Raw genomic sequence first — 27465 nt, 5'->3', positions numbered from 1 at the left:
GTTGCCGGTCCGCGGAGTCATTTTATCTCAGGGGTGGGCAAGATTAAATTGTCCAACGGGCCAAATATGGCCCGCGGGCAGAATTTTACCCATGTAAGTTTTATCCGATGATACCTGTTCGCCACGGTAAAAAGGTTGGGAACCATTGGTATATATGAATTCAGGATATGGTGTTGTACTTACTGGCCTAGGACACAGATGTGCGACATGCACCCCAACAAGTAGAACAGCAGTTTAGGACGTTATAGTAGGACAACAGACATAAAATATACAAATAAAACTCTATTAAGATACACAAGACAAAGAGGTACTGCAAAACGACGATATGTACAAAAGTCAGTTTATGGGACGCTTATGGCCCAGGTTCCGCTCGTGAATTCAAATAGAGTAATAATGAATTGTTTTACTCGTGCCTCTCGCTTCGAACAAATCCTTGAACAACCAGTAATTGATAACAATATTAAGCGTTCTAGCAGGGTTAAAGAGCTGCTGTTCATTTAAAAGATTCTTTCCGGTGCGGCATCTTTACCAGTAATGTAAATAATCGTTTAATCACAAAGTTTGTTCATAAATGTTTCGGATAATTGTATTTTGTAAGTATCGTGTCCGGAAAATTCGCCCAGGAAATTTCGACGCCTGAACTTCTCTAGTCGGCGGGCCAGATGTGGAAAAATGAAGTCCTCGGCGGTCCGGATTATTACAAAAAATACTTCGTTATCCAATCTTTATTAAATGCTCAACACTCTCAGTCAAAACTAGGGGAACTTGGATATTGTGTATTGAACTGCAGGTCCTTTCTGCTTGATTACTTTCTCCTTCGGATCCGTATGTGGCACTCACCACAAGGATGCTTGAACGAGATAGTATTAAAAAGGTGCACGACCTGCCAACATTCATCTGAAATCTCAATATTCAGAAGCACATCGACCGGCAAACAGTTCCAAATCTTCAAACAGATCAGCTGCAACACGAGAAATGTAATACATCTAATCACCTGTAAAAAATGCCAAGCACAGTACATTGGAGAAACCGGAAGAAAATTAAAGTCTCGTGCGGCAGACCACCTTAGGGACATTCGGAACGGGAACCCCAACACCAGTTGCCAACCATTTCAACAGGAAAGAGCCCAATGGTCGGTTACGGCCTCCGCCATCAAATCCATACATCTGAAAAAATAATAATAACTTGCAAACTAATCCCATACTCGACATGGACTGGTAACCGGACGAGAGGCCGTGGTTCGCTATATGATTAATAGGAAAATTCCTATTCTATATTCAACATATGAATTTAATTTGCAAGTGGCTATATTAATAGATGGATATTAAATTAGTCGGTGCTCCGGAAGTATACGCATCAAGATGACGCACAACCTGTGAACCCTAACCTGGAACACATACTATGTCCAGGCTGTGCGTAATCTTGGTACGAATACTTTGGGAATCTCTGAAATCGACATGAAATACGTGTTATTAAAACAAAATCAATTCGGATCGGCTCCAACGAATATTTCAAATCGTCGACATCTTGTTTTTTTTTTGACCGTCAAAGATCGAGGTTTTTTTCATTGAAGCTATATTTTAGAATATTATTCTGACATATGTTCTGTTTACTTATTGGAAGAACATGTTTCTTATTGTGTGTGAACGCATTGTCTGAGTGATGAATTCTATGTTTTCAGTAGTTTATTGTTCTGAAGCAGTGGTTCTTAAACTGGGGGGCGCGCCCCCCTAGGGGGCGCGAGAGGTCATGAGATAGAATCGTAGATTTAAATGTAACGGCTTCTGAAACGGTCTCCGCGTTCGTTAAAAATACCGGCTTTTTCGTTGTATAATAAATTTTTCTGTCTCGTAATAACTACAAGAATTCAAAATGTCTCTCTATTTTAATTCATTTGTGTTCAGGGTAACTCGCGGTTGCGGCGACTCATGTCAAAATAAACTCATTACCGATCTAAAATACCACGCCAATCCGCGGACATATTAAAGTGTGATCAACTGCCCGATTTTATTTAGTTTTGATATATATTGCAATCATGCGAATTCGTTGTCTCCATTAGAAAGATCTGGTATAATATTCCAGAAAGTATACTTAATTTAGTACAATTAAAATACATATTCATCGACTCGGAATCGCCGCGGTACGAATCCTGAGTCAATCCTCGAGATTACGCTAGTCGTTATAAGAGCCGACTTTGTCAACGGATATGTAATGGTTTTCGTGTTGAATAAAATATTCAATCCATGGCCGATATACTCATTTAAATGGCTGCTTTATTCATTTAATTGTGATAAATTAAATCTGCGATTGCGTCGAGAAAATAAAAGCACCACTACTCCAAGATACCACGGTAATCCGCAACCATAAAAATGTGTGGCAAAGTGCCCGATTACATTTTGTTTTGATTTGTATTCTTGCCAATTATGAGCTGTCCCTGCAACTCTTATTCCGCTCTATCGCAATGCTCGATTAATTTCAACACCGTTACAGAAATTCCTCAGTCTGCTATAAAATCCCACAGACTAAAATTTGTTTCAAGTCGGTAGTTTTAGAACACTACTGGTGTGCCGCAGGCACAAGGAATTTTTAACATTTGCAATGTCTAAGAAAGTGTTTTCAATCTGTCGCGGTCCACCCCAAAACAAAACTCACGGTGTTTTACGTTTTATTTTTAGTATTTTATAATCTCGCTTTCACAATAAAGAAATATTTGGTTGCAGATTCACTACCTCAATCTATCTTTAGCATCTCGTCGCTGATGATTATATAATAAAAACTAACTCGTTTTCCTCAGAGGTGTCATGGTTCTATTCGAAAACAAAAAAAGTAATTATAATTGTCTTTGCGACACAAGAATATGTCGAGGGAAATTTCTGATTTAGGGAGAATAAACAGCGAAATCAAGTTTTTTACGGCTTAAATAGCACGCCACGCTTACGAAAACAATCGAGATTTGAACAAAATGCAATCGCAAACGCCTTGGCGACTTTATTTTTCAGCGGTCAAGGGCCGGGGAAACGTCCACATGCATAAGAACTATTAAAAAATTAATTGCTTTCAAATTTACATAAATTCATTTGTACTTCTCCATTTTGTTTGATACGTTAGGCAAGCCAAGAAGTCTGTAATTGTTGCTTATTTTTAACACACAGTAAATAATTTTGGCATCGCTCAATAGTGATGAAGTAAACAATTGATTGAAATTTTACGTGTCTTATGTAAACGTTTAAGCAGAAAATACATTAAAGCATAGGTTAATTGCGTGTTTAGTTTTAGTTGAAAATTAGTTTGACTTTGCCAGGTATTGCAAAATGAGGGGAAAAACGAGAATGTATGATGGCCAACCATTATTTTGCTTTATACATACGACAATGAATGGCAAGTTGTACTCCGAAGCGTTTTATGCCTAAACAATCTGAGCAATGATGCTATAAGACCAACACTCTTATAGCGCCATCTAAATATATAGCAACCAGCCCATCACAAAAGTATTTTTTCAAAGCAAAAATTGGGGGGGGGGGGCGCGAAGTTTGTAAATTTTTTCAAAGTGGGGCGCGGCTCAAAAACTTTAAGAACCACTGTTCTGGAGTAACCGTTACAATAAATAAGTGACATGTAACTTAATATCTTTCAAGTATTCGAGATTCGATTTAAAAAAGTTATTAAATTCGATTCTGAAATCACCAGATATTCAAAAATGCCAACAGAAACTCAGAATACACCACGAATCCCTCTTCATATGTTTACACTAACTATTCGCCCACAATATATCTCGCCTATCTTAGAACAGTGGGACAAATGTAGCAAAGTGGGCAAATGTGACACCACATCTTTGAGACACCTCATATATTGTCATAAAAAGTTCCATTGAAACAAAATGCACTTAGGAATTCCTTACTATATCTTCCATTAAAGATAATAACAATATATCATATGGTAGTTTCATCTCTAAAAGAATTAAAACACTTTGTACAATTTGTACAGAATAAAATCACCACGTTTGACACCTTTTGTACTTTTACAAAAAGGAAATACAGAAAAAAACAAGAGATCAATGTTGAAATATATGAACACGAAGCTTTGCGCATCGGTACCGGCACGGTAATGTCTTAGAGCAGAGATTCCCAAACATTTACGTTCGCGACCTTTTCAATATATTACAATTTTCTGTGACCCCTGTTAGGTCAGCTTCTCTAATATAGTGTACACTCTCTAAAGAGTGAGATTTATGTTTTGCACAAGTTTTAATATTTGCGTCTCGAATCAGAAGTCTACAAAAGTACAATAGATATTGTGTAAAATTGGTGTCCAACAAACAACCAAGCCAAAATATATATAAGCTATATATCTCTTGAAATCGTGAGATTTAGGTTTTACATTAAAATAAATAATTGTTTTCAAATCAAAAGTCTAAAAAAGTACAATAGACTTTGTATAAAATTGATGTACCCCTTGCGACTGATCAAATTTTGTTGCGCCCCCAAGCGGGTCGTGATTACCAGTTTGGGGGACCCTGTCTTGATGCGCAGAGTTTGTTGAAAATATTACTGGAATATCGTGAGGAAATAAAGTGTTTCCATAAGTCATAAAAAGTGTTCCCATTACATAAAATATAACCGCAAAAATTTTGGTGAAAAAGAACAATACTCCAATATATTAACTAAAAAGTCTTGCAGCGGTACCGATGGAGCCTGGGCTGGAATCACCTGGTTATCTGAAAACTTCTGCGGACAATGAGACTAAATAAAGTCGTAACAATATTTCTAAGAAATTATATAAAACAGAAAAATTTTTGGTAAAATGCAGGGTTCTGTAGGACTCGGAGAAAATTCGCAAAAATAAAAAATTTGAGAAAGCTCATTTCATAAACAAATAATGAAAATTTGAAATCAAATATCCATTGGTTGGATAGAAAAGCGATTTGTCCAACAATAACACTTCAGCAAAAAGGTCCATATGTACAATTTATATCCAATAAAATACTTTGATACAATGTGAACATGTTGACGAAAGAATATTAGTTTTATACACAATCGGATCGTTGGCTGCTGGGGAGAATAACTAGGGCAGGGTTTCCCAACCGTCGGGAAGGGGGATTCCCCCTGAATAAAAAAATATTTCACTTTTTTTATGTGTTGCAATACTAATTTTATTACTATTATCCTTGCGATGCGTATTTATCCGCAAGTTCAAACTGTACAAAAACCAGAGTGTGAAATACACTTATCGCTGGCAAATAATTGTAAAACAGTTTTCCACATACCGAGGGAGGAACTAAGAGTTCCAAAATAGGCAAAGGAGGCAATGTAGAAATGTCCAGATTTCAACTGTAAGAAAATGGAATTTTGATAACAAAAACTGGACTGAAGCGTATACAGACCAAATAGTAACAAAAACTTAGGTGCACACCAGTCTCTTTATTGAATTTACAGAGATTGCGACTACAACTTCAGATTTTAACTGTGAAAAAATGGAATTTTGATAACAGAAACCTTTGCGCATGCGAGCCCTTCTCAAGTAATTCTGAAAATTTGATGCTTCTTGAGTTTCAGGGGATTTTGACTTTGAGTATTGCATGGATGTTAAACTTTCAACTTCTAATTTCGGAGAATTTCAAAATTCGATTCCAGTTCCGACAATGCTTGGAAATGTGATACTGACTGCGATATCAATAAAAACATGGCAAACTTTGACCCCTCAGCCTCGATCGAGGCGGAAAAAATATAGAAAATACTTTATAACGTAGTAAAGAAGCACCCGGATCCGGACTTCCATTCTTTGACTCCGCCCACACCCGCTTCACATATTATTAACGGCTCTGTGCGCCGCCCAATAGTTATCAAACCCAACTTTGTCGCGGTAAACGTTTTTATTCTTTCCGACTTGCCGACGAGCGTGTTCTTTCAGAGTGCTGAGGTCTACATTGTACCCAACTTCTGAGAGATCTCTCACCGGAGGGCGCTTGTATGTTGAGTACGGAACGTGGTGGAGATTGTTGTTGTTGTAGGTGAATGAGTGATCGTCATCGCTTGATGAGCTGAAAAGTAAAATCAAATTAGCGTTTCCAGATTTTTAATTTTATCAACGACTCTTTTTCGACAAAGAACAAACGAAGCTCTATACACGCGACTACTGTTATGAGGACGATGTGTGAAAAGCCACAATTATATGTAAAGACAGGAATCTTGTTGTCTGGGTAAGTTGGGGGAATGTCATTTGAATCCCAGATGTGTGATAAACATGATGGGTGAAAACTCGGGTTTAAATTCCATATTTCCCATCTCAGTCAGGGTGAAATAAATCTGGTAAACAATAAAAGGTACTCCCGTAGTATGTGAACCAAGATGGCGGACATGGGAGTGTAGTATGTGTACCAGGTTAGGGTTACGCCATAATTTTATTCTAATTTTTTCTATTTTAATTCTATTATGAGTTCGTGGACTAACCAAGTGACTCTCGTAGTATTTCTACCTGAAATTATGGCCTAACCCTAACCTGGTACACATACTACGTTCCGGTGTCCGCGATCTTAGTTCACATACTTCAGGAGTACCCGGTAAAGAACTGAGAAGATTGCAGTCTTTCAAAAAATAGTAGCTTCTCACACACCAGTGGAGGCTTTCATTGGGCCTTATTCAGAGCAAAACCGTGGAAATACGTGAAAAGCTAACTTACGTTGTACTTCTGTTCCCGTAATTTCTCGTGAACTGTGGCGAGCCGGGATTCGAACCTGTGTCTCTTGAGTTTGTTCCAAGATTGAGATACTTGTCCCGGAGAGATGGCTCAACATAGCTTTTCGAATAACTGAGTGACGACCTGGATAATTGTAGTTAAAAAATAAAGCATATTCAACCAGTGTTTCTCAAAGTGACGCTTCGGTACGACAATTGGACCTTGGAAGATATTTGAAAAGAAGTCGTTGGGTCTGCAGCAGTTTCATAGACACGTCATTAGTTACAAATTAAAAAGAGTGGAGCTTTACGGTTGAGGTGGAACCGATTCGGAAGTTCGGCTTGACAAGAGTGCAGTCAGCCCAGGATTTTTTAAAGAATCGCTCTACAAACATACGTTGATGTCGAATTTATCCAAGCGTGCGTTTTCATCTATTTGGTGGAAGGATTATCGATAACAAGCCAGGAAACGTTCGGTTTCTAGTAAATCGTTCAAAAATAAAGCAAAATAGTATGGGGAAAGGCGTATGAAGGCCCATCCCGGCTACGCCTATGACAAGCTGATAAATATACACAAAGACTCGTTTGCTCATTTACACTTGTACTGTATTATTTATATCAATAAAAATCATTTCTACGATTTTCGAAAATTTGATCTAGGTTTTATGTGCCTAAGTTTATTTTGGCGCTGATAATAGGTCACAAGCGAATAAATGACAAAAACCATCGGAGTAAATCTTCAGGAGCCTGATCCATGAGTGTAGTTATATAATTATGTTCAAAATCTTTCCAGTTTTCAACCATCAAGCCTAAACACTTTGCTTGAAGCTTTTTCTCACGTTCTATCCGCAAAGTGGCGCTAAAGAGACATTCGCAAGCTTCTTCTAACCTGAGATGGCGAAAATTCGCAAAAATAAAATATGCTGCTTTTTTGGAAAAATCGTGAGTTGGAGTCAAGTTTAAAGCAAAAAATATTGAATAGCGGAGTTCCAATAAGAAGTCAAATATTACGAACGTGGGGTCAAAACCTTGTGACCAGAATCAAATTGAATTTTTTTGTGACCTTATAAACAACTGCTTACCTTAGCTCATTAATTTCCTCATTGTGAATTCTCAGCTCTTGTATGAGTTCTTCAGTCTTTCTCGTGAACGCATCAAGAGTTCTCATGTTATGCTGAGGCCTGTGTGAGAAAGTTACTTGAGTTATGTAGAATTCACTTGATTCAAGTTTTGCAGCTTACGGTATTTATTATCGTACGTTCCCCCACACCATGATTTCTGGTAGTTTCACAAGCTCTTGGCATTTGAACTGATTGCATGTAACTTCGCTCGGGGCTCGGCTCCAATAACTCTCAACATAGTTAGGTCCAAAGCCATAACTATAATTCCGTCTCAAATTTAGAACTCTTCTATCAGTACTCTTTCCACTCTTAGTTGGGAACTTGGGAACATGCCTCGGGCAAACTTACAACTCATCTATCAGTACTTATTTCACTTTTAGTTGGGAACTTGGGACCTTGCTTTGAGAAAACTCTCTTTTCACTTCACTCATTACACACTTGTAGAGGTAGGGGACGTGGGTTTTGATCCCAAGGTCTTTTAATTATAAATTCACACAGTTAGGTGTTGACAACAACTAAGCCATTTCTAAATATGTTAATTTGTACCTTCGGGAAATATCCATCGTCGAAACGCTGGACTGCATTCTAGGAACCCTGTCTAGTGTAGATGGGATCCGTGTTGATAGATCCATTGTAGACAAACTCTTTGGCTGCCTGTCCAGGTGGGAGAGCAGAGGGTTCATTCGATGTGGTCGTACTGTTTCAAGATTTGCAAGTAAAGGGTTAATCCGTGGTGATCGCTCAGAAGTTGGCGTTGATGTTGTCGATACCAAACTGGAACTGTATGGAGAGACTGGCGGAGTAAAGTCACTGTCCGAGATATCTGAAAATATATATATATGAAATTTTTTTGACGCTTCGTATATATATTTATAGGTGCTCCCGAAGTATGCGAACCAAGATGGTGGACATCGGAACGTAACATGGGTAACAGGTTAGGGTTAGACGATAATTTTTTTCCAATTTTCCCTATTTTAGTCCTATTATCAGTTCGAAGACTAGCCAAGAGTCTCCCGTAGTATTTATACCTAAAATTATGGCCTAACCCTAACCTAGTACACATATTACATTCCGATGTCCGCCATCTTGGTTCGCATACTTCGGGAGCCCCTATTTATATATACAAAGCGTCAAAAAAATTTCATCCCAGCCCACAGCAAAAACAATTATAAATTTTGCCTAATTTACATTAGTATTAATTGTAAGTTTACATAATTTTAATTGTGTGATGACTGATAACTACAACGCAATAAGAACTATTGATAAACAAAGACGAACAAGTATTCAATTGTTACCACTACAAAATCGGACAAAATATATTGGACACCCTGTATATATAATAGAGAGTGTGAAAAACAGAATCCAGTTCATTTTGAAGATGTTTTAGAGAGGGCATAACTTTTGTACAAAACGTCCTAAATTACGGAAACGGAAACCATTGGTATATATGAATTCAGGATATGGTGTTGTACTTACTGGCCTAGGACACAGATGTGCGACATGCACCCCAACAAGTATAACAGCAGTTTAGGACGTTATAGTAGGATAGCAGACATGTAATATACAAATAAAACTCTATTACGATACACAAGACAAAGAGGTACTGCAAAACGACGATATGTACAAAAGTCAGTTTATGGGACGCTCATGGCCCAGGTTCCGCTCGTGAATTCAAATACGGTAATAATGAATTGTTTTACTCGTGCCTGTCGCTTCGAACAAATCCTTGAACAAGCAGTAATTGATAACGATATTAAAGAGCTGCTGTTTATTTAGAAGATTCTTTCCGGTGCGGCATCTTTACCAGTAATTTAATTAATCGTTTAATCACAAAGTTTGTTCATAAATGTTTCGGATAATTGTATTTTGTAAGTATCGTGTCCGGAAAATTCGCCCAGGAAATTTCGACGCCTGAACTTCTCTAGTCGGCGGGCCAGATGTGGAAAAATGAAGTCCTTGGCGGTCCGGATTATTACAAAAAATACTTCGTTATCCAATCTTTATTAAATGCTCAACACTCTCAGTCAAAACTAGGGGAACTTGGATATTGTGTATTGAACTGCAGGTCCTTTCTCCTTGTTTACTTTCTACTTCGGATCCGTATGTGGCACTCAGCACAAGGATGCTTGAACGAGATAGTATTAAAAGGGTGCACGAACTGCCAACATTCATCTGAAATCTCAATATTCAGAAGCACATCGACCGGCAAACAGTTCCAAATCTCCAAACAAATCAGCTGCAACACGAGAAATGTAATACATCTAATCACCTGTAAAAAATGCCAAGCACAGTACATTGGAGAAACCGGAAGAAAATTAAAGTCTCGTGCGGCAGACCACCTTAGGGACATTCGGAAAGGGACCCCAACACCAGTTGCCAACCATTTCACCAGGAAAGGGCACAATGGTCAGTTACGGCCTCCGCAATCAAATCCATACATCTGAAAAAATAATAATAGCTTGCAAACTAATCCCATACCCGACATGAACTGGTAACCGGACGAGAGGCCGTGGTTCGCTATATGATTAATAGGAAAAACCCTATTCTATATTCAACATATGAATTTAATTTGCAAGTGGCTATATTAATAGATGGATATTAAATTAGTCGGTGCTCCGGAAGTATATGTATCAAGATGACGCACAACCTGTGAACCCTAACCTGGAACACATACTATGTCCAGGCTGTGCGTCATCTCGGTACGAATACCTTGGGAATCTCTGAAATCGACATGAAATACGTGTTATTAAAACAAAATCAATTCGGATCGACTCCAACGAATATTTCAAATCGTCGACATCTTGTTTTTTTTGTTCGTCAAAGGTCGAGGTTTTTTTCATTGAAGCTATATTTTAGAATATTATTCTGACATATGTTCTGTTTACTTATTGGCAGAACATGTTTCTTATTGTGTGTGAACGCATTGTCTGAGTGATGAATTCTATGTTTTCAGTAGTTTATTGTTCTGAAGCAGTGGTTCTTAAACTGGGGGGCGCGAGATGCTCACAGGGGGGAGGGGTTGCGCGAGAGGTCTCGTAATAACTACAAGAATTCAAAATGTCTCTCTATTTTAATTCATTTGTGTTCAGGGTAACTCGCGGTTGCGGCGACTCATGTCAAAATAAACTCATTACCGATCTAAAATACCACGCCAATCCGCGGACATATTAAAGTGTGATCAACTGCCCGATTTTATTTAGTTTATATATATATATATTGCACTCATGCGAATTCGTTGTCTCCATTAGAAAGATCTGGTATAATATTCCAGAAAGTATACTTAATTTAGTACAATTAAAATACATATTCATCGACTCGGAATCGCCGCGGTACGAATCCTGAGATAATCCTCGAGATTACGCTAGTCGTTATAAGAGCCGACTTTGTCAACGGATATGTAATGGTTTTCGTGTTGAATAAAATATTCAATCCATGGCCGATATACTCATTTAAATGGCTGCTTTATTCATTTAATTGTGATAAATTAAATCTGCGATTGCGTCGAGAAAATAAAAGCACCACTACTCCAAGATACCACGGTAATCCGCAACCATAAAAATGTGTGGCAAAGTGCCCGATTACATTTTGTTTTGATTTGTATTCTTGCCAATTATGAGCTGTCCCTGCAACTCTTATTCCGCTCTATCGCAATGCTCGATTAATTTCAACACCGTTACAGAAATTCCTCAGTCTGCGATAAAATCCCACAGACTAAAATTTGTTTCAAGTCGGTAGTTTTAGAACACTGCTGGTGTGCCGCAGGCACAAGGAATTTTCAACATTTGCCATGCCTAAGAAAGTGTTTTCAATCTGTCGCGGTCCACCCCAAAACAAAACTCACGGTGTTTTACGTTTTATTTTTAGTATTTTATAATCTCGCTTTCACAATAAAGAAATATTTGGTTGCAGATTCACTACCTCAATCTATCTTTAGCATCTCGTCGCTGATGATTATATAATAAAAACTAACTCGTTTTCCTCAGAGGTGTCATGGTTCTATTCGAAAACAAAAAAAGTAATTATAATTGTCTTTGCGACACAAGAATATGTCGAGGGAAATTTCTGATTTAGGGAGAATAAACAGCGAAATCAAGATTTTTACGGCTTAAATAGCACGCCACGCTTACGAAAACAATCGAGATTTGAACAAAATGCAATCTCAAACGCCTTGGCGACTTTATTTTTCAGCGGTCAAGGGCCGGGGAAACGTCCACATGCATAAGAACTATTAAAAAATGAATTGCTTTCAAATTTACATAAATTCATTTGTACTTCTCCATTTTGTTTGATACGTTAGGCAAGCCAAGAAGTCTGTAATTGTTGCTTATTTTTAACACACAGTAAATAATTTTGGCATCGCTCAATAGTGATGAAGTAAACAATTGATTGAAATTTTACGTGTCTTATGTAAACGTTTAAGCAGAAAATACATTAAAGCATAGGTTTATTGCGTGTTTAGTTTTACTTGAAAATTAGTTTGATTTTGCCAGGTATTGCAAACTGAGGGGAAAAACGAGAATGTATGATGGCCAACCATTGTTTTGCTTTATACATACGACAAGGAATGGCGAAGTTGTACTCCGAAGCGTTTTATGCCTAAACAATCTGAGCAATGATGCTATAAGACCAACACTCTTATAGCGCCATCTAAATATATAGCAACCAGACCATCACAGAAGTATTTTTTTGTTGCGAAGTTTTGCGAAGTTTGTAAAATTTTTCAAAGGGGGGCGCGGCTCAAAAATTTTAAGAACCACTGTTCTGGAGTAACCGTTACAATAAATAAGTGACATGTAACTTAATATCTTTCAAGTATTCGAGATTCGATTTAAAAAAGTTATTCAATTCGATTCTGAAATCACCAGGTATTCGAAAATGCCAACAGAAACCCAGACTACACCACGACTTACACTAACTATTCGCCAACACAATATATCTCGCCTATCTCAGAACAGTGGCACAAATGTAGCAAAGTGGGCAAATGTGACACCACATCTTTGAGACACCTCATATATTGTCATAAAAAGTTCCATTGAAACAAAATGCACTTAGGAATTCCTTACTATATCTTCCATTAAAGATAATAACAATATATCATCTGGTAGTTTCATCTCTAAAAGAATTAAAACACTTTGTACAATTTGTACAGAATAAAATCACCACGTTTGACACCTTTTGTACTTTTACGAAAAGGAAATACAGAAAAAAACAAGAGATCAATGCTGAAATATATGAACACGAAGCTTTGCGCATCGGTACCGGTACGGTAATGTCTTAGAGCAGAGATTCCCAAACTTTTACGTTCGCTACCCTTTCAATATATTACAATTTCCTGTGACCCCTGTTAGGTCAGCTTCCCTAATATAGTGTACTCACTCTAAAGAGAGAGATTTATGTTTTGCACTAGTTTCAATATTTGCGTTTCGAAACAGAAGTCTACAAAAGTAGAATAATCATTGGGTAGAATTTGTGTCCAACAAACAACCAAGCCAAAATATATATAAGCTATATATCTCTTGAAATCGTGAGATTTAGGTTTTACATTAATTTTAATAATGAATTGTGTTTCAAATCAAAAGTCTAAAAAAGTAGAATAGACTTTGTATAAAATTGATGTACTCCTTGCGACTGATCAAATTTTATTGCGCGCCCCCCTGCGGGGTCGTGATTACCAGTTTGGGGGACCCTGTCTTGATGCGCAGAGTTTGTTAAAAATATTACTGGAATATCGTGAGGAAATAAAGTGTTTTCATAAGTCATAAAAAGTGTTCCCATTATGTAAAATATAACCGCAAAAATTTTGGTGGAAAAGAACAATACTCCAATATATAAACACAAAATCTTGCAGCGGTACCGATGGAGCCTGGGCTGAAATCATCTGGTTATCTGAAAACATCTGCGGACAATGAGACTAAATAAAGTCGTAACAATATTTCTAAGAAATTATATAAAACAGAAAAATTTTGGGTAAAATGCAGGGTTCTGTAGGACTCGGAGAAAATTCGCAAAAATAAAAAATTTGAGAAAGCTCATTTCATAAACAAATAATGAAAATTTGAATTCAAATATCCATTGGTTGGATAGAAAAGCGATTTGTCCAACAATAACACTTCAGCAAAAAGGTCCATATGTACAATTTATATCCAATAAAATACTTTGATACAATGTGAACATGTTGACGAAAGAATATTAGTTTTATACACAATCGGATCGTTGGCTGCTGGGGAGAATAACTAGGGCAGGGTTTCCCAACCGACGGGAAGGGGGATTCCCCCTGAATAAAAAAATATTTCACTTTTTTTATGTGTTGCAGTACTAATTTTATTACTATTATCCTTGCGATGCGTATTTATCCGCAAGTTCAAACTGTACAAAAACCAGAGTGTGAAATACACTTATCGCTGGAAAATAATTGTAAAACAGTTTTCCACATACCGAGGGAGGAACTGAGAGTTCCAAAATAGGCAAAGGGGGCAATGTAGAAATGTCCAGATTTCAACTGTAAGAAAATGGAATTTTGATAACAAAAACTGGACTGAAGCGTATACAGGCCAAATAGTAACAAAAACTTAGGTGCACACCAGTCTCTTTATTGAATTTACAGAGATTGCGACTACAACTTCAGATTTTAACTGTGAGAAAATGGAATTTTGATAACAGAAACCTTGGCGCATGCGAGCCCTTCTCAAGTAATTCTGAAAATTTGATGCTTCTTGAGTTTCAGGGGATTTTGACTTTGAGTATTGCATGGATGTTAAACTTTCAACTTCTAATTTCGGAGAATTTCAAAATTCGATTCCAGTTCCGACAATGCTTGGAAATGTGATACTGACTGCGATATCAATAAAAACATGGCAAACTTTGACCCCCCAGCCTCGATCGAGGCCGAAAAAATATAGAAAATACTTTATAACGTAGTAAAGAAGCACCCGGATCCGGACTTCCATTCTTTGACTCCGCCCACACCCGCTTCACATATTATTAACGGCTCTGTGCGCCGCCCAATAGTTATCAAACCCAACTTTGTCGCGGTAAACGTTTTTATTTTTTCCGACTTGCCGACGAGCGTGTTCTTTCAGAGTGCTGAGGTCTACATTGTACCCAACTTCTGAGAGATCTCTCACCGGAGGGCGCTTGTATGTTGAGTACGGAACGTGGTGGAGATTGTTGTTGTTGTAGGTGAATGAGTGATCGTCATCGCTTGATGAGCTGAAAAGTAAAATCAAATTAGCGTTTCCAGATTTTTAATTTTATCAACGACTCTTTTTCGACAAAGAACAAACGAAGCTCTATACACGCGACTACTGCTATGAGGACGATGTGTGAAAAGCCACAATTATTTGTAAAGACAGGAATCTTGTTGCCTGGGTAAGTTGGGGGAAAGTCATTTGAATCCCAGATGTGGGATAAACATGATGGGTGAAAAACTCGGGTTTAAATCCTTTGTTTCCCATCTCAGTCAGGGTGAAATAAATCTGGTAAACAATGAAAGGTACTCCCGTAGTATGAGAAACAAGATGGCGGACACGGGAGTGTAGTATGTGTACCAGGTTAGGGTTACGCCATAATTTTATTCTAATTTTTTCTATTTTAATTCTATTATGAGTTCGTGGACTAACCAAATGACTCTCGTAGTATTTCTACCTGAAATTACGGCCTTACCCTAACCTGGTACACATACTACGTTCCGGTGTCCGCGATCTTAGTTCACATACTTCAGTAGTACCCGGTAAAGAACTGAGAAGATTGCAGTCTTTCAAAAAATAGTAGCTTCTCACACACCAGTGGAGGCTTTCATAGGGCCTTATTCAGAGCAAAACCGTGGAAATACGTGAAAAGCTAACTTACGTTGTACTTCTGTTCCCGTAATTTCTCATGAACTGTGGCGAGCCGGGATTCGAACCTGTGTCTCTTGAGTTTGTACCAAGATTGAGATACTTGTCCCGGAGAGATGGCTCAACATAGCTTTTCGAATAACTGAGTGACGACCTGGATAATTGTAGTTAAAAAATAAAGCATATTCAACCAGTGTTTCTCAAAGTGACGATTCGGTACGACAATTGAACCTTAGAAGATATTTGAAAAGAAGTCGTTGGGTCTGCAGCAGTTTCATAGACACGTCATTAATTACAAATTAAAAAGAGTGGAGCTTTACGGTTGAGGTGGAACCGATTTGGAAGTTTGGCTTGACAAGAGTGCAGTCAGCCCAGGATTTTTTAAAGAATCGCTCTACAAACATACGTTGATGTCGAATTTATCCAAGCGTGCGTTTTCATCTATTTGGTGGAAGGATTATCGATAACAAGCCAGGAAACGTTCGGTTTCTAGTAAATCGTTCAAAAATAAAGCAAAATGGTTAGGGGAAGGCGTATTAAGGCCCACCCCGGCTACGCCTATGACAAGCTGATAAATATACAAAGACTCGTTTGCTCATTTACACTTGTACGGTATTATTTATATCAATAAAAATCATTTCTACGATTTTCAAAAATTTGATCAAGGTTTTATAAGGCCTAAGTTTATTTTGGCGCTGATAATAGGTCACAAGCGAATAAATGTCGAAAACCATTAGAGTGAGTCTTCAGGAGCCTGCTCCACGAGTGTAGTTACATAGTTATGTTAGTTATGTTCAAAATCTTTCCAGTTTTCAACCATAAAGCCTCAACACTTTGCTTGAAGCTTTTTTTCACGTTCTATCCGCAAGGTGGCGCTAAAGAGACATTAACAAGATACTTCTAACCTGAGATGGCCGAAATTTCGCAAAAATAAAATATGCTGCTTTTTTGAAAAAAATGTGAGTTGGAGACAAGTTTAAAGCAAAAAATATTGAATAGCGGAGTTCCAATAAGGAATCAAATATTACGAACTCGGGGTCAAAACCTTGTGACCGGAGTTGACTTCCTAATGACTAAAATCAAATTGAATTTTTTTGTGACTCCATGCACAACTGCCTACCTTAGCTCATTAATTTCCTCATTGTGAATTCTCAGCTCTTGTATGAGTTCTTCAGTCTTTCTCGTGAACGCATCAAGAGTTCTCATGTTATGCTGAGGCCTGTGTGAGAAAGTTACTTGAGTTATGTAGAATTCACTTGCTTCAAGTCCTGCAGCTTACGGTATTTATTATCGTACGTTCCCCCACACCATGATTTCTGGTAGTTTCACAAGCTCTTGGCATTTGAACTGATTGCATGTAACTTCGCTCGGGGCTTGGCTCCAATAACTCTCAACATAGTTAGGTCCAAAGCCATAACTAATATTCCGTCTCAAATTTAGAAGTCTTCTATCAGTACTCTTTTCACTTTTAGTTGGGAACTTGGGTGCATGCTTTGGGCAAACTTACAACTCGTCTATCAGTACTTATTTCACTTTTAGTTGGGGACTTGGGACCTTGCTTTGAGAAAACTCTCTTTTCACTTCACTCATTACACACTTGTAGAGGCGGGGGACATGGGTTTTGATGCCAAGGTCTTTTAATCACAAATTCAACACAGTTAGGTGTTGACAACAACTAAGCCATTTCTAAATATGTTAATTTGTACCTTCGGGAAATATCCATCGTCGAAACGCTGGACTGCATTCTAGGAACCCTGTCTAGTGTAGATGGGATCCGTGTTGATAGATCCATTGTAGACAAACTCTTTGGCTGCCTGTCCAGGTGGGAGAGCAGAGGGTTCATTCGATGTGGTCGTACTGTTTCAAGATTTGCAAGTAAAGGGTTAATCCGCGGTGATCGCTCAGAAGTTGGCGTTGATGTTGTCGATACCAAACTGGAACTGTATGGAGAGACTGGCGGAGTAAAGTCACTGTCCGAGATATCTGAAAATATATGTATATCTATTTATATATAAAGAGCGTCAAAAAAATTTCATCCCAGCCCACAGCAAAAACAATTATAAATTTTGCCTAATTTACATTAGTATTAATTGTAAGTTTACATAATTTTAATTGTGTGATGAATGATAACTACAACGCAATAAGAACTATTGATAAACAAAGACGAACAAGTATTCAATTGTTACCACTACAAAATCGGACAAAATATCTTGGACACCCTGTATATATAATGGAGAGTGTGAAATACAGAATCCAGTTCATTTCGAACATGTTTTAGAGAAGGCATAACTTTTGTACAAAACGTCCTAAATTACGGAAACTTTTGGCCACAATCATACAAACAGAAGTTCAAGTGTTAAAAATTTGTCTTCATTTTCATAGGTCTGTTTTTAGGCCACCCTGTATATTCAAGGAAGGTTAAAAGCATAGTGACCCATTCATGCCACACTTTTGCCACTTGTTCCACACTTATTTCACTTGAACCACACTTGCCCCGCATATACCGCTTTTATTCCACACCTGTCCCAATTGTACCATACTTGTCCAAATCGTATCCTATCTGTGCCACGCTCGTACCAACCACACTTGTACTACAATCGTCTGATTTGCAACAGATTTTTTCGAATTGTTCTACACTTGTCCATCTTGTACCACACTTGTCTCATTTGTACCTCACTTGTCTCATTTGTACTACACCCTCCACCCCACTTTCTCCCACATGTCTCTCTTGTTGCGCACCTGTCTCATTTGTATCACACTTTCCCAATTGTGTCACACTTAACCCACTTGCACCGCTCCTGTCCCGATTGTGCCACACTTTTCCGCTTGTGCCTTAATTTTTGCATTTGTGCCACATCTTTCCCATTGTGGCACACATTTTGCATTTGTGCCACACTTGTCTCTATAGTTGCGCACCTGTCTTATTTACACCACACCTGTTTCCAATTGTACCACACTTGTCCCACCTGTATCCTATTTGTGCCACGCTTGTCCCAGTAATAACACACTTGTATCACTTTTATTGCGTTTGTTCTACACTTGTTACACTTGCACCAAACACACTTGTACCACACATAACCCACTTGTACCACACTTGCACCATTTGTGCCACAATTAATCCAAATGCAACAGACATGTCTCATTTGTTCACCGAGAGTATGGGTGCCGGGCAGGGTGAGACATGTATGACGCGATTTTCTGAAAGACCGGAACCATGCTGGTTAAGTTTTGCCTACATAATATTGTTTAATGTCGTATGTCTGAAAAAAATACATCGCTTTGCTCAGCGGAGCTAGATTCGTCTTTCAGAATTTTTAACCTTTTCTAGTTGAGGGCATGGGATCTTGCTTTGAACAAACTTGCAGCTCTTGTATCAGCACTATCTCCGGACCTCGCCCTGGGCAAGCTTGAAACCTTTCTAATACCACCCTTTCTACCATTAGCTAAAGGCTCGAGACCTTGCCTTGAGCAAACATGAGATTCTTCCATCAGTACTCTTTCCACCATAATTTGGTTCTCGTGACCTTGATATGAACAAACTTACGACTCTTCTATTGGTAATCTCTTTGTAACTTTTTATGAATAGAAGAAAAATTATCTCACGAGTTGTAACTCACCGTAGTTAGATTTGTCAATGATTTCAGTGAAATTCAAATCGCCATGCAAATGTCGTGAGGAGGGGGAAACACAATGATGCCGAAAAAATTCATCCGTTTCTTTGTCAACGACGAGAAGTTCGATCAGTCTGTCTGGTGAGGTTCGGATCAGATTAATGACAGAAGTGTGAGATTCCTGAATGTAGATAGGTATTAGTTTGGATCAGTGTTCTCAAACGGTGGGACGCGCACCACAAGATGGGGCATAGAGAATTCTTTGAGGGGACGTGAATCTAATAAAAAATAAAAAAAATTATCAAATATGATGTTGCCTGCCTTAGTTTGGATGTTTACATTTCTTTATTGTTTACATTTTTTTATTATGCACACATATTTTCAAAGTGTTTTTTGAATAAAACATACTTCAGCCTTGCTATATATTATTTGAAGCTTATTGTTGGATAAATATTTCTGAGGTAAGCGCAAAACTTGAGAGACAAATTCTGGAAAAAGGGCGCGGGTTGAAAAGTTTGAGAGTTGTTATTTCTTATACGGTTATCGCAGCTCGATAACATGTATTGGTTTTCGCGTCTCCCTTCACCCCAAAATGCGAGTTTGTGTTCGAAAAAAGTAAATTGCTGATGACTAGTTGCAATATAACTTTTTAAATCCAGAAACGCTTGTCAAGTAACGAGTGATCCTAGTCAAGTCCTACCACAGACTTCCACACTTTTAATAATATAAAGCCATAAAATGAAGAGGGCTGGTTCGGGACATTTGTGAGAAACGCTCTGGAATTTTATTTTTTCTGTCGTTTTTAACAAGTGTCAGGAATCAGGATCACTCGGGGACTAGGTCGGCTTAAATTATTGCGAAGCTTAATGTTCATAAAGATTTTAAATTAACGATTTGCACTTTGAATTACCATCTCTGGTCTCATTCAGACAAATAGTCATAACATAAAAATTGCAGCAAAACTTTTGAAGTGTGCAGCAAGCAAGATTCTTTTTTGGTCCGGTCTGGGAATTTTCTTTAAAGTTTGGGGAGCGTTAGAGAAACCCTTTCCTACCTTTTCAACATTGACTTTGTTAATTTCAACGATTCTATCACCAGCCCTGAGTCCGGCTTCGTAGGCTCTCCCTCCTTTATCTGCGCTGTCGACAAAGTGTCCTGAGAGCAAAAATAAAGGTGGTATGAAACATTGCGGCCTCACGGGGAAAATAAAATTGGGGTCAAGCAAACCAGTGCTGCGGCAGTGACAGATTTTCACTCTAGTCATAGTCGAATTTCTGAATTTGTGCAAAATAGTGTGTCGCGATATAAAAAAAAATGGAAACCACTGCCCTGGATGCTCTAGTATTTCTGTGTCGATATTACATGAAATAAATACGTTATTTTATTGTCATGCAAGTTTTTCAATCATATACATAATCCTGAAAAATCCCGGGATTATACGGCTCAATACCGGGATTTCAAAAACTGGCTCCGAAATCCCAACCCTGGTACTATGTGCTGTCAAACTCCTCCGTTATGACGTTAGCCGCCGTTATAAGGACTTAACATACATCCAGCTGTTCAGGGCTTAAATTGGGCAGAGGATCGCTCACCAAGTTTGGTTGTTATGCGAATACCGGCACTTCGAATCAATAAGAGTTAAAAAATCATAAAATTAATGGACATGCCGTCAATACTTATACTGTATCTTTCAATTTGCTTATAATATATTTATATTGGAATATTTTTGGGGGACGGCAGCAAGGTTGCCGCGGACCGGCGGTTGAGAACCACTGAACTAGATGGAGTAAAAATTGATTACAACTCAGAGTCGGATGTTAATATTCATCGACCCACAGCCAGGGGCCCCCAGTGGGAGTCAGGGAGGTGCCACAGGGTTCTTAGGCGCAGTCGCCCTAGGCAACATGCTATATGGTTGACCTTGTGGCTTAGTTTGATAATCTGATAAATAATAATACAAACATTTCGCTCTTACTTGAACTTTTTATTTATCCATTCTAACAACATCCAAAATTTGTTTACCCCCAAAATTCTTAGTTAAATATAAGAGGCATCATTGTCAGAAACTCGCCCCGGGCAGCAAGAACGTTTAGCACATCCCTGCCCACAGTACCAAAAGGGAAATATACGGTTGTATAAAAAAACGAATCCTGAATTCGACCTACCGGTTGCACCTTTCATGGTCTGTCTGTATTTTCCTGCACAAACTCTAGGAGATTTTCCGACTGTTTTCACCACAAAGTCGTATCCCTGTAACAGAAAAGGAGGGTTGATTTAAATAGTTGTAGATTGTTTCTATAAAAATGACTTTGTTTGAAAGAAACGTTACAGAAAACAAAACAAGTTGCGACCTGACTTATTCACAGCACTAAGCAGCCATTGATATAGCCTTGTCAACGTTTTGAATGTTTATACAAGCAAACTTTATCAAGGCAGTAATTAGGAGGCAAAAATCACTCTATTTATACAAACATATAGAACCTTTTTTATATTTATTTGCACTGTGTGAATTGAATTGGTATAAACTACTCCTCAGGCTTAAGCAGATGAAGTAAGATTTTTGTCAATGAAACGTTACGAGATAAATCTGTGGCAATGTGAGTCGAGACAGCAAGGGGTCGGTCCCAGGCTAATCCAGTGTTTCCCAAACTAGTTTGGCCGCAAACCCCTGTTTGTCAATCTTTAACCTTTTATGATCATAGATCAGAGCTCCATAGCCCTCAACCAAAAGTAGAGGAACGACCAATTACACACTGAGAGCCTTATATGAGTTTACCATACAATGTAGATATCGGTGAAAAGTGGTTTAAAGGATACTGCCAGACTAGCATGTTCCCCGACTTTTCAATCTAGGAAGAGCATTTTCAAAATTAGTGGGTTGTTAATAATTTTGCTATTAGCAATAAAAAATTATATGTAATCTATAAACATGTGTTATGTGTTTGACTGACCATCCGCAATGCGCCACTTTCTATATATTCAAATACAGTTATATTCAATTTAGAAACTTAAAGTTAGGTGTCACTCATTAAAATGGTGGAGAGGGGTTGAAAACGTGTTCACCCCCTATTGGGGGGTGTAAGGAAATCGCTTACTTGGACCAATTCAAGTTAACACTGTCAGTAAAGTCTTACCGTCGCTCCTCTCTTAATTCGTACGAGTTTCGGTCTGAGTGTATCACTTGATCTTGACTCGAGTGGCTTTACCGTCATTCCATTATCTGGCTTAAGAAAATACTCGCTCGCTTCTTGGCAAAATTTCACCACAAGGCGAACGCTTTTTAGACCTGCAATAGATAGGGTTCAGAAATTTTTTCAGGAGGAGAGAAGAGCCTATACGACCACTTATTCATATGGCAAATCATAGCTTCTCGTTCGTTCACCAGTCCATGCCGGGTATGTGATCAGTTAGGCAGTCTAGATGCATGGACTTGATGGTGGGAGAAGCCGTAACCGACCAGTAGTTACATGAACTATCTCACAGTGGTGAGGAGTTCTGCAATCCTGTCGCACATATTTGTCCACCGGGAGTCTCGAACCAGCAAACACACGCAGGGTAATCAGAGGTGCGCTTAGCTTGATGTGTCGGATATCGGAATATGGATAGGGTTATATTCGGCTAGAACCGTGGTTCTTAAGCTTTTTTAGGAACCATAGCTCATTTAAATAGATTCAACACTATGTCCCCCTTGTTCTTTTATAGTTTTGTTTTTAATGATTTCCTATCGGTCATTTTATATGCCATGTTCAATAGTTATAGTCAACAAACGGAATGTTTAAAAACAAATGCATTGCAGTCAAAGAATTGAAATTTGCTTTAAATTAATATAGTCATCGTAACGATGATGCCCACGTTTTCTTACCTTGCAGTAATTTGACGACGTTTGTATGGCACTCATTCTCGACGTTGATTTCATTTATCTGTGAGAAAAATAGGGGACTTATGCGTTGTCTTGCTAAATTGTTTTTGTTGATGATGGCATGATATTGTTTTTCTTTACGACCAGACCTTGGCTTGGGGGCAAAGTCTTTTTGCAACGGGACGCATTATTGTGATATCACAGTAATTACTATTTTCGTTCAGTACGATAGTGTTGCATTATTTAATTTAACACTTCATGAGATAGCTACTGTTACATCATTGGTTTTTAACCTCTTTGGCGGAGCAAAACCCCAAATGAAACATTTCAGAATTCATGGGCAATAGGCATTAATTGCCTGAATTGTAGGAACTACAAAAAATTTATTTTGCATATGTTGTTCCTAAATCCCACATGACTATGCCATCCAAAAATTAAGGTACGTCCACTGATTGTGATTTCAAATTATCTGGAGCTGTACAAGTTATGAACAGAATAAAAGGTTGCACGTCATACATACCTCGATTATTTTATCTCCTGGGCGCAGGTGGGCCTTTGAAGCCGGCGAATCGTCCAAAACATGCAGAACATAAGTATCCGTTGTATCGTTCTCACAGCAGAGGACAAAACCGAACCCGTTTGCTCCTGAAATTAAAATGAATTTACAGTTAAACTGCGCGAGCTGCGGAGCCGGGGTCGTATAAACTACACGGAGTATGAGTCGTATTTTAAACTATCCGGAGTCGAAGTCGTGTTTTTAAACTCTCCGGAGTCGGTGTCGTATTTTAAACTCTCCGGAGTCGGAGTCGCGTTTTTCAACTCTGGGGGGTCGGAGTCGTATTTCAAACTCTCCGGAGCCGGAGTCGCGTTTTTAAACTCTGGGGAGTCGGAGTCGTATTCCAAACTCCCCGGAGTCGGAGTCGCGTTTTTACACTCCCCGGAGTCGGAGTCGTATTTCGAACTCTCCGGAGCCGGAGTCGTGTTTTTATACTTTCCGGAGCCGGTGTCGTGTGTTTAAACTCCCCGGAGTCGGAGTCGTCCGTTTAAACTCTTAGGAGCTGCAGGCGTATTTCTAAACTCCCCGAAGCCGGAGTCGTTTGTTTAAATTCACCGGAGCTGCAATGTGCTACACTTTGAAATTTTTAGTTTGTGTTTCGTCACTATTACATTATCGTTCATTGTGTTGTGATCACTGATTATCGTTAAGCAACAATGGACAGTGTTTGCGTCACTGCATTAGCTACGAGGTGTTACGAGTATTAGACGCTTGACCCCTGATAAATCTCCCCATTCTTTATCATTGCAAAAATTTTGAGATCTTGAGAGTGTTTCGCGGAGTTGGAGCTTACAAACTGACTCACCTGTTGAAAACTATCATTTTTATTCAACACAATAAACCACATGCCGCTTATAGGTACTGATAGCTAATATTAGGCCAGTCTATCGCAGCGTTTGCGGTATCAATTTTTGATTATTTCAACTTGACTAAAGGCACTCGGAAGACATAAAGACAATCAATTTATTTCATTTACAACTATTTGTTGGAAACACAACTAAAAACTGGCAAGTAACCGTCAAAACTACCAATAAAACAATGTTTACAATCACGCTTGAATATCTGCCTGAACGAAAGAAGGAGTGAGCGGCAACATGTATTCCAATTGTTACGTCATTGTTAATTTATTGCTGATTAGTAGTTGTTACGGAAATAAACAAGGAAATTGATATACCCGGGGAAACATCCATTGAGATTGGCTACACTTAGCGACTCAATATGATTATGTTGCATGTTTTTGTGTTTAGATTAAGCTGTGTTTTTAGTTTCCTAAAGCCATAATTTTGGTTATCATAAATAAACACAACAATTGCCGAGCTGAAAAATTTATAACAAAAGCAAAACAATGACAGTAAAATTAAACTGAAATCCCAAGTTTTCGAACAGTATACGAATTGATAAAATCTGATGCGCTACCACGGAAATATGCGGTAATGATATCAGATGTCAATTTAATCTGAGAGAAGAAATTCGCACTTTTTGATGAAAAATTCAGAAAATTAAACTAGATTTGGGGTAACTTAATATATTTTATCACATTAAATTTGAAGGGTTTTAATTCGGCCCATATTTGACCGATGGTAAACTGAAAATATAACTTTTAAAAACTATGAATTATGTGAAATTACTGGCTTAAATTTACGATATTTTTTTTAAGTACGTGAGTAAAATTTGAAGGAATTTAAAGCATCACTAATGCGATATTTCTCCCACGCGAAAAATCTAAATTAAGACATTATTTGGACAAATAAACTGTCAAATAAGTAAAAGAACTCAACCTTAAAGCGATTAATGAATTAATTTTCGTTTTCGGAGCTAAAAATGCGCAAAATAAGATTTATTTTATTTGACATTATTCGGTACTCCCAAAGTATGTGAACCAAGATGGCGGACACCGAAACGTAGTAGTCTATGTGTACCAGGTAAGGGTTAGGCCATAATATTATTCCAATTTTCCCTATTACCCTACGAGTTCAGGGACTCTCTGTGTTAGCCAAGTAAATATACCCTGCACATAGGTTTTAGTCTCTTTACACAACTTGATGTAGAAAAGGCGAACAAAATTAGTTACCTCCTTATTGATACACACACTTCTGGAGAGTACCCACCACCTCACCCAAGAGGAAATAAATTGGGCTGGTACTCAGCGGTTATTGTAAAAAGCCTTGTCTAGAACGAGAGAACTATAATGACGTCATATAAAATAAATTTTGTTTTGCGCATTTTCTTGCACATACTCCAACATTTATACAGTAATAAATAGAATTGCAAATTAAACGATGACTAAGTGCATAATTAACATCATAAGTACATAATCAGATTTCTTCAATTAAGTTTTAATCTTACTGATTGGATTCAAAATCTCATGAGCACTTTCTCTTTCGTATCCCACTCACAACAAATTGACTCATTCCAGAAAACGATGCCGTGTTCTCAGAAAGCGATTTAAAATTTTTTTAGAACGGGTTCTCTTTTGCATCTTACTCAGTAACAACGGGTTCCCTCATCTAGAAAACCACGGCGTGTTCCCAGAGAGTGATGTAATTCAATATTGCAGAACGGGTCTCTCTTGTATCGAATACACTAACAACGGGTTCGCACATTTTAGAAAATGCATGTAGGTCACTACGTTAGCCACATTAAAATGACAAATTTTAACTTTCAAAATGCAAAATATAACGTTAGGTATTCAGCTGATGTACACGTCACCCATTTGTTTCGATCGTCTAACGCAGTGGTTCTCAAACGGTGGGGCGCGCCTCACAAAGTGAGCATTGTATATTTATATTGCTTTATTGTTCAGAGATTACAGAGAGCTGTTGTGCTTGTTGTTATTTTTATTATCTGTCATATCACATTCGCCATGCTATCTATTATTTGTAGTTCATTGTTAGGTAGTTATTTTTAAGGTGTGGCGCGCCTTTAAGTCTCGCGCCTTCCTCGAAAATTACTAACGGTAGCTAACAATACAAATAACAGATAGTAAGACAATAGTATGTTTTATTAAAAAAATGATAATAAGTGAATGAAACGTATATATCCAATATTAAAAAAATGTAAATATCCAAAATAAGGCGGGCAAGATAAATCTAACAAATATTTTCATTTTAAAATAGTTTCACGCCCCCTTTCAAAAAATTGTACGCGCCCGCTTTTCGAGAACCACTGCTGTACGCGAGGATAAAGTTAGATTTTGTCTGGGTGGAATATTAAACGGAATGAGATTTTCATGATTGCAACTCTTAGTTAGAGGGAAGGATTATATGAGTAATATTTCCTCATTATAAATTTAAACTATTTTGTCAAAAATGTCCACCGAATTACTGTGCGTCCTTTCTGACTAAGATAGGTGAGATTTTGATCCACCGACAGATAATTGACCACTCGTTACGCAAATGATTGTGATTACGAATTCCTTAGTGACGAATAACTGGCAACAGTCGAATAGCAAACTGGACACAAACAAAATACGATATTTTCTGAAATTAAATCGGCCACGTGATTACTGCCTGGATGAGGTGGCGGAGACGGGTTTTGAACCGAAGATGTGCAACCAGCGATGCCAACACAGTTTAGTCCGATGCTTTAACCCAGGGCAACCTTTGGGTACAGGAGGGCCAGATACACATATCTGGTTTTCCAGTAGTTGCACGCACAAAAATTTGGTTATTGATCTTATGAAGCTTAGGTACAGGCTTTGCAACACAAAGGGAATTAAAAACTCGTTTGGCGAGCCGCACACTATTAAGAATTGGCAATCCTCTACAGAACGCACAATTTTACCTTGTGGGCCGCATTTGGCCCACGGGCCG

The 27465-nt window shown here is 38.2% G+C and overlaps 1 protein-coding gene across 1 annotated transcript in view; it reads right to left on the bottom strand.

Annotated features, from left to right (window-relative positions):
• Positions 1-5555: 5555 nt before the first annotated feature.
• Positions 5556-27465, bottom strand: part of LOC120337394 (uncharacterized) — a 36963-nt gene continuing 15053 nt past the window's right edge. The window contains exons 2-15 of the mRNA XM_078116700.1: positions 23618-23742; positions 23101-23158; positions 22373-22524; positions 21404-21488; positions 20293-20393; positions 19245-19419; positions 17334-17610; positions 16748-16846; positions 15641-15781; positions 14767-15001; positions 8339-8670; positions 7754-7852; positions 6676-6816; positions 5556-6037 (exon numbers count right to left, since the gene is read on the bottom strand). Of these exons, the coding sequence (XP_077972826.1) occupies positions 5800-6037; positions 6676-6816; positions 7754-7852; positions 8339-8670; positions 14767-15001; positions 15641-15781; positions 16748-16846; positions 17334-17610; positions 19245-19419; positions 20293-20393; positions 21404-21488; positions 22373-22524; positions 23101-23158; positions 23618-23742 (2258 nt within the window). The 3' untranslated portion in view covers positions 5556-5799. The remainder of the gene's footprint in view (positions 6038-6675; positions 6817-7753; positions 7853-8338; positions 8671-14766; positions 15002-15640; positions 15782-16747; positions 16847-17333; positions 17611-19244; positions 19420-20292; positions 20394-21403; positions 21489-22372; positions 22525-23100; positions 23159-23617; positions 23743-27465) is intronic.

Source organism: Styela clava, chromosome 10, assembly GCF_964204865.1.
Source record: "Styela clava chromosome 10, kaStyClav1.hap1.2, whole genome shotgun sequence".
Classification (NCBI taxonomy): domain Eukaryota; kingdom Metazoa; phylum Chordata; class Ascidiacea; order Stolidobranchia; family Styelidae; genus Styela; species Styela clava.
The sequence above is the reverse complement of the archived record's forward strand: the minus strand, read 5'-3'. Positions and strand labels throughout refer to the sequence as shown.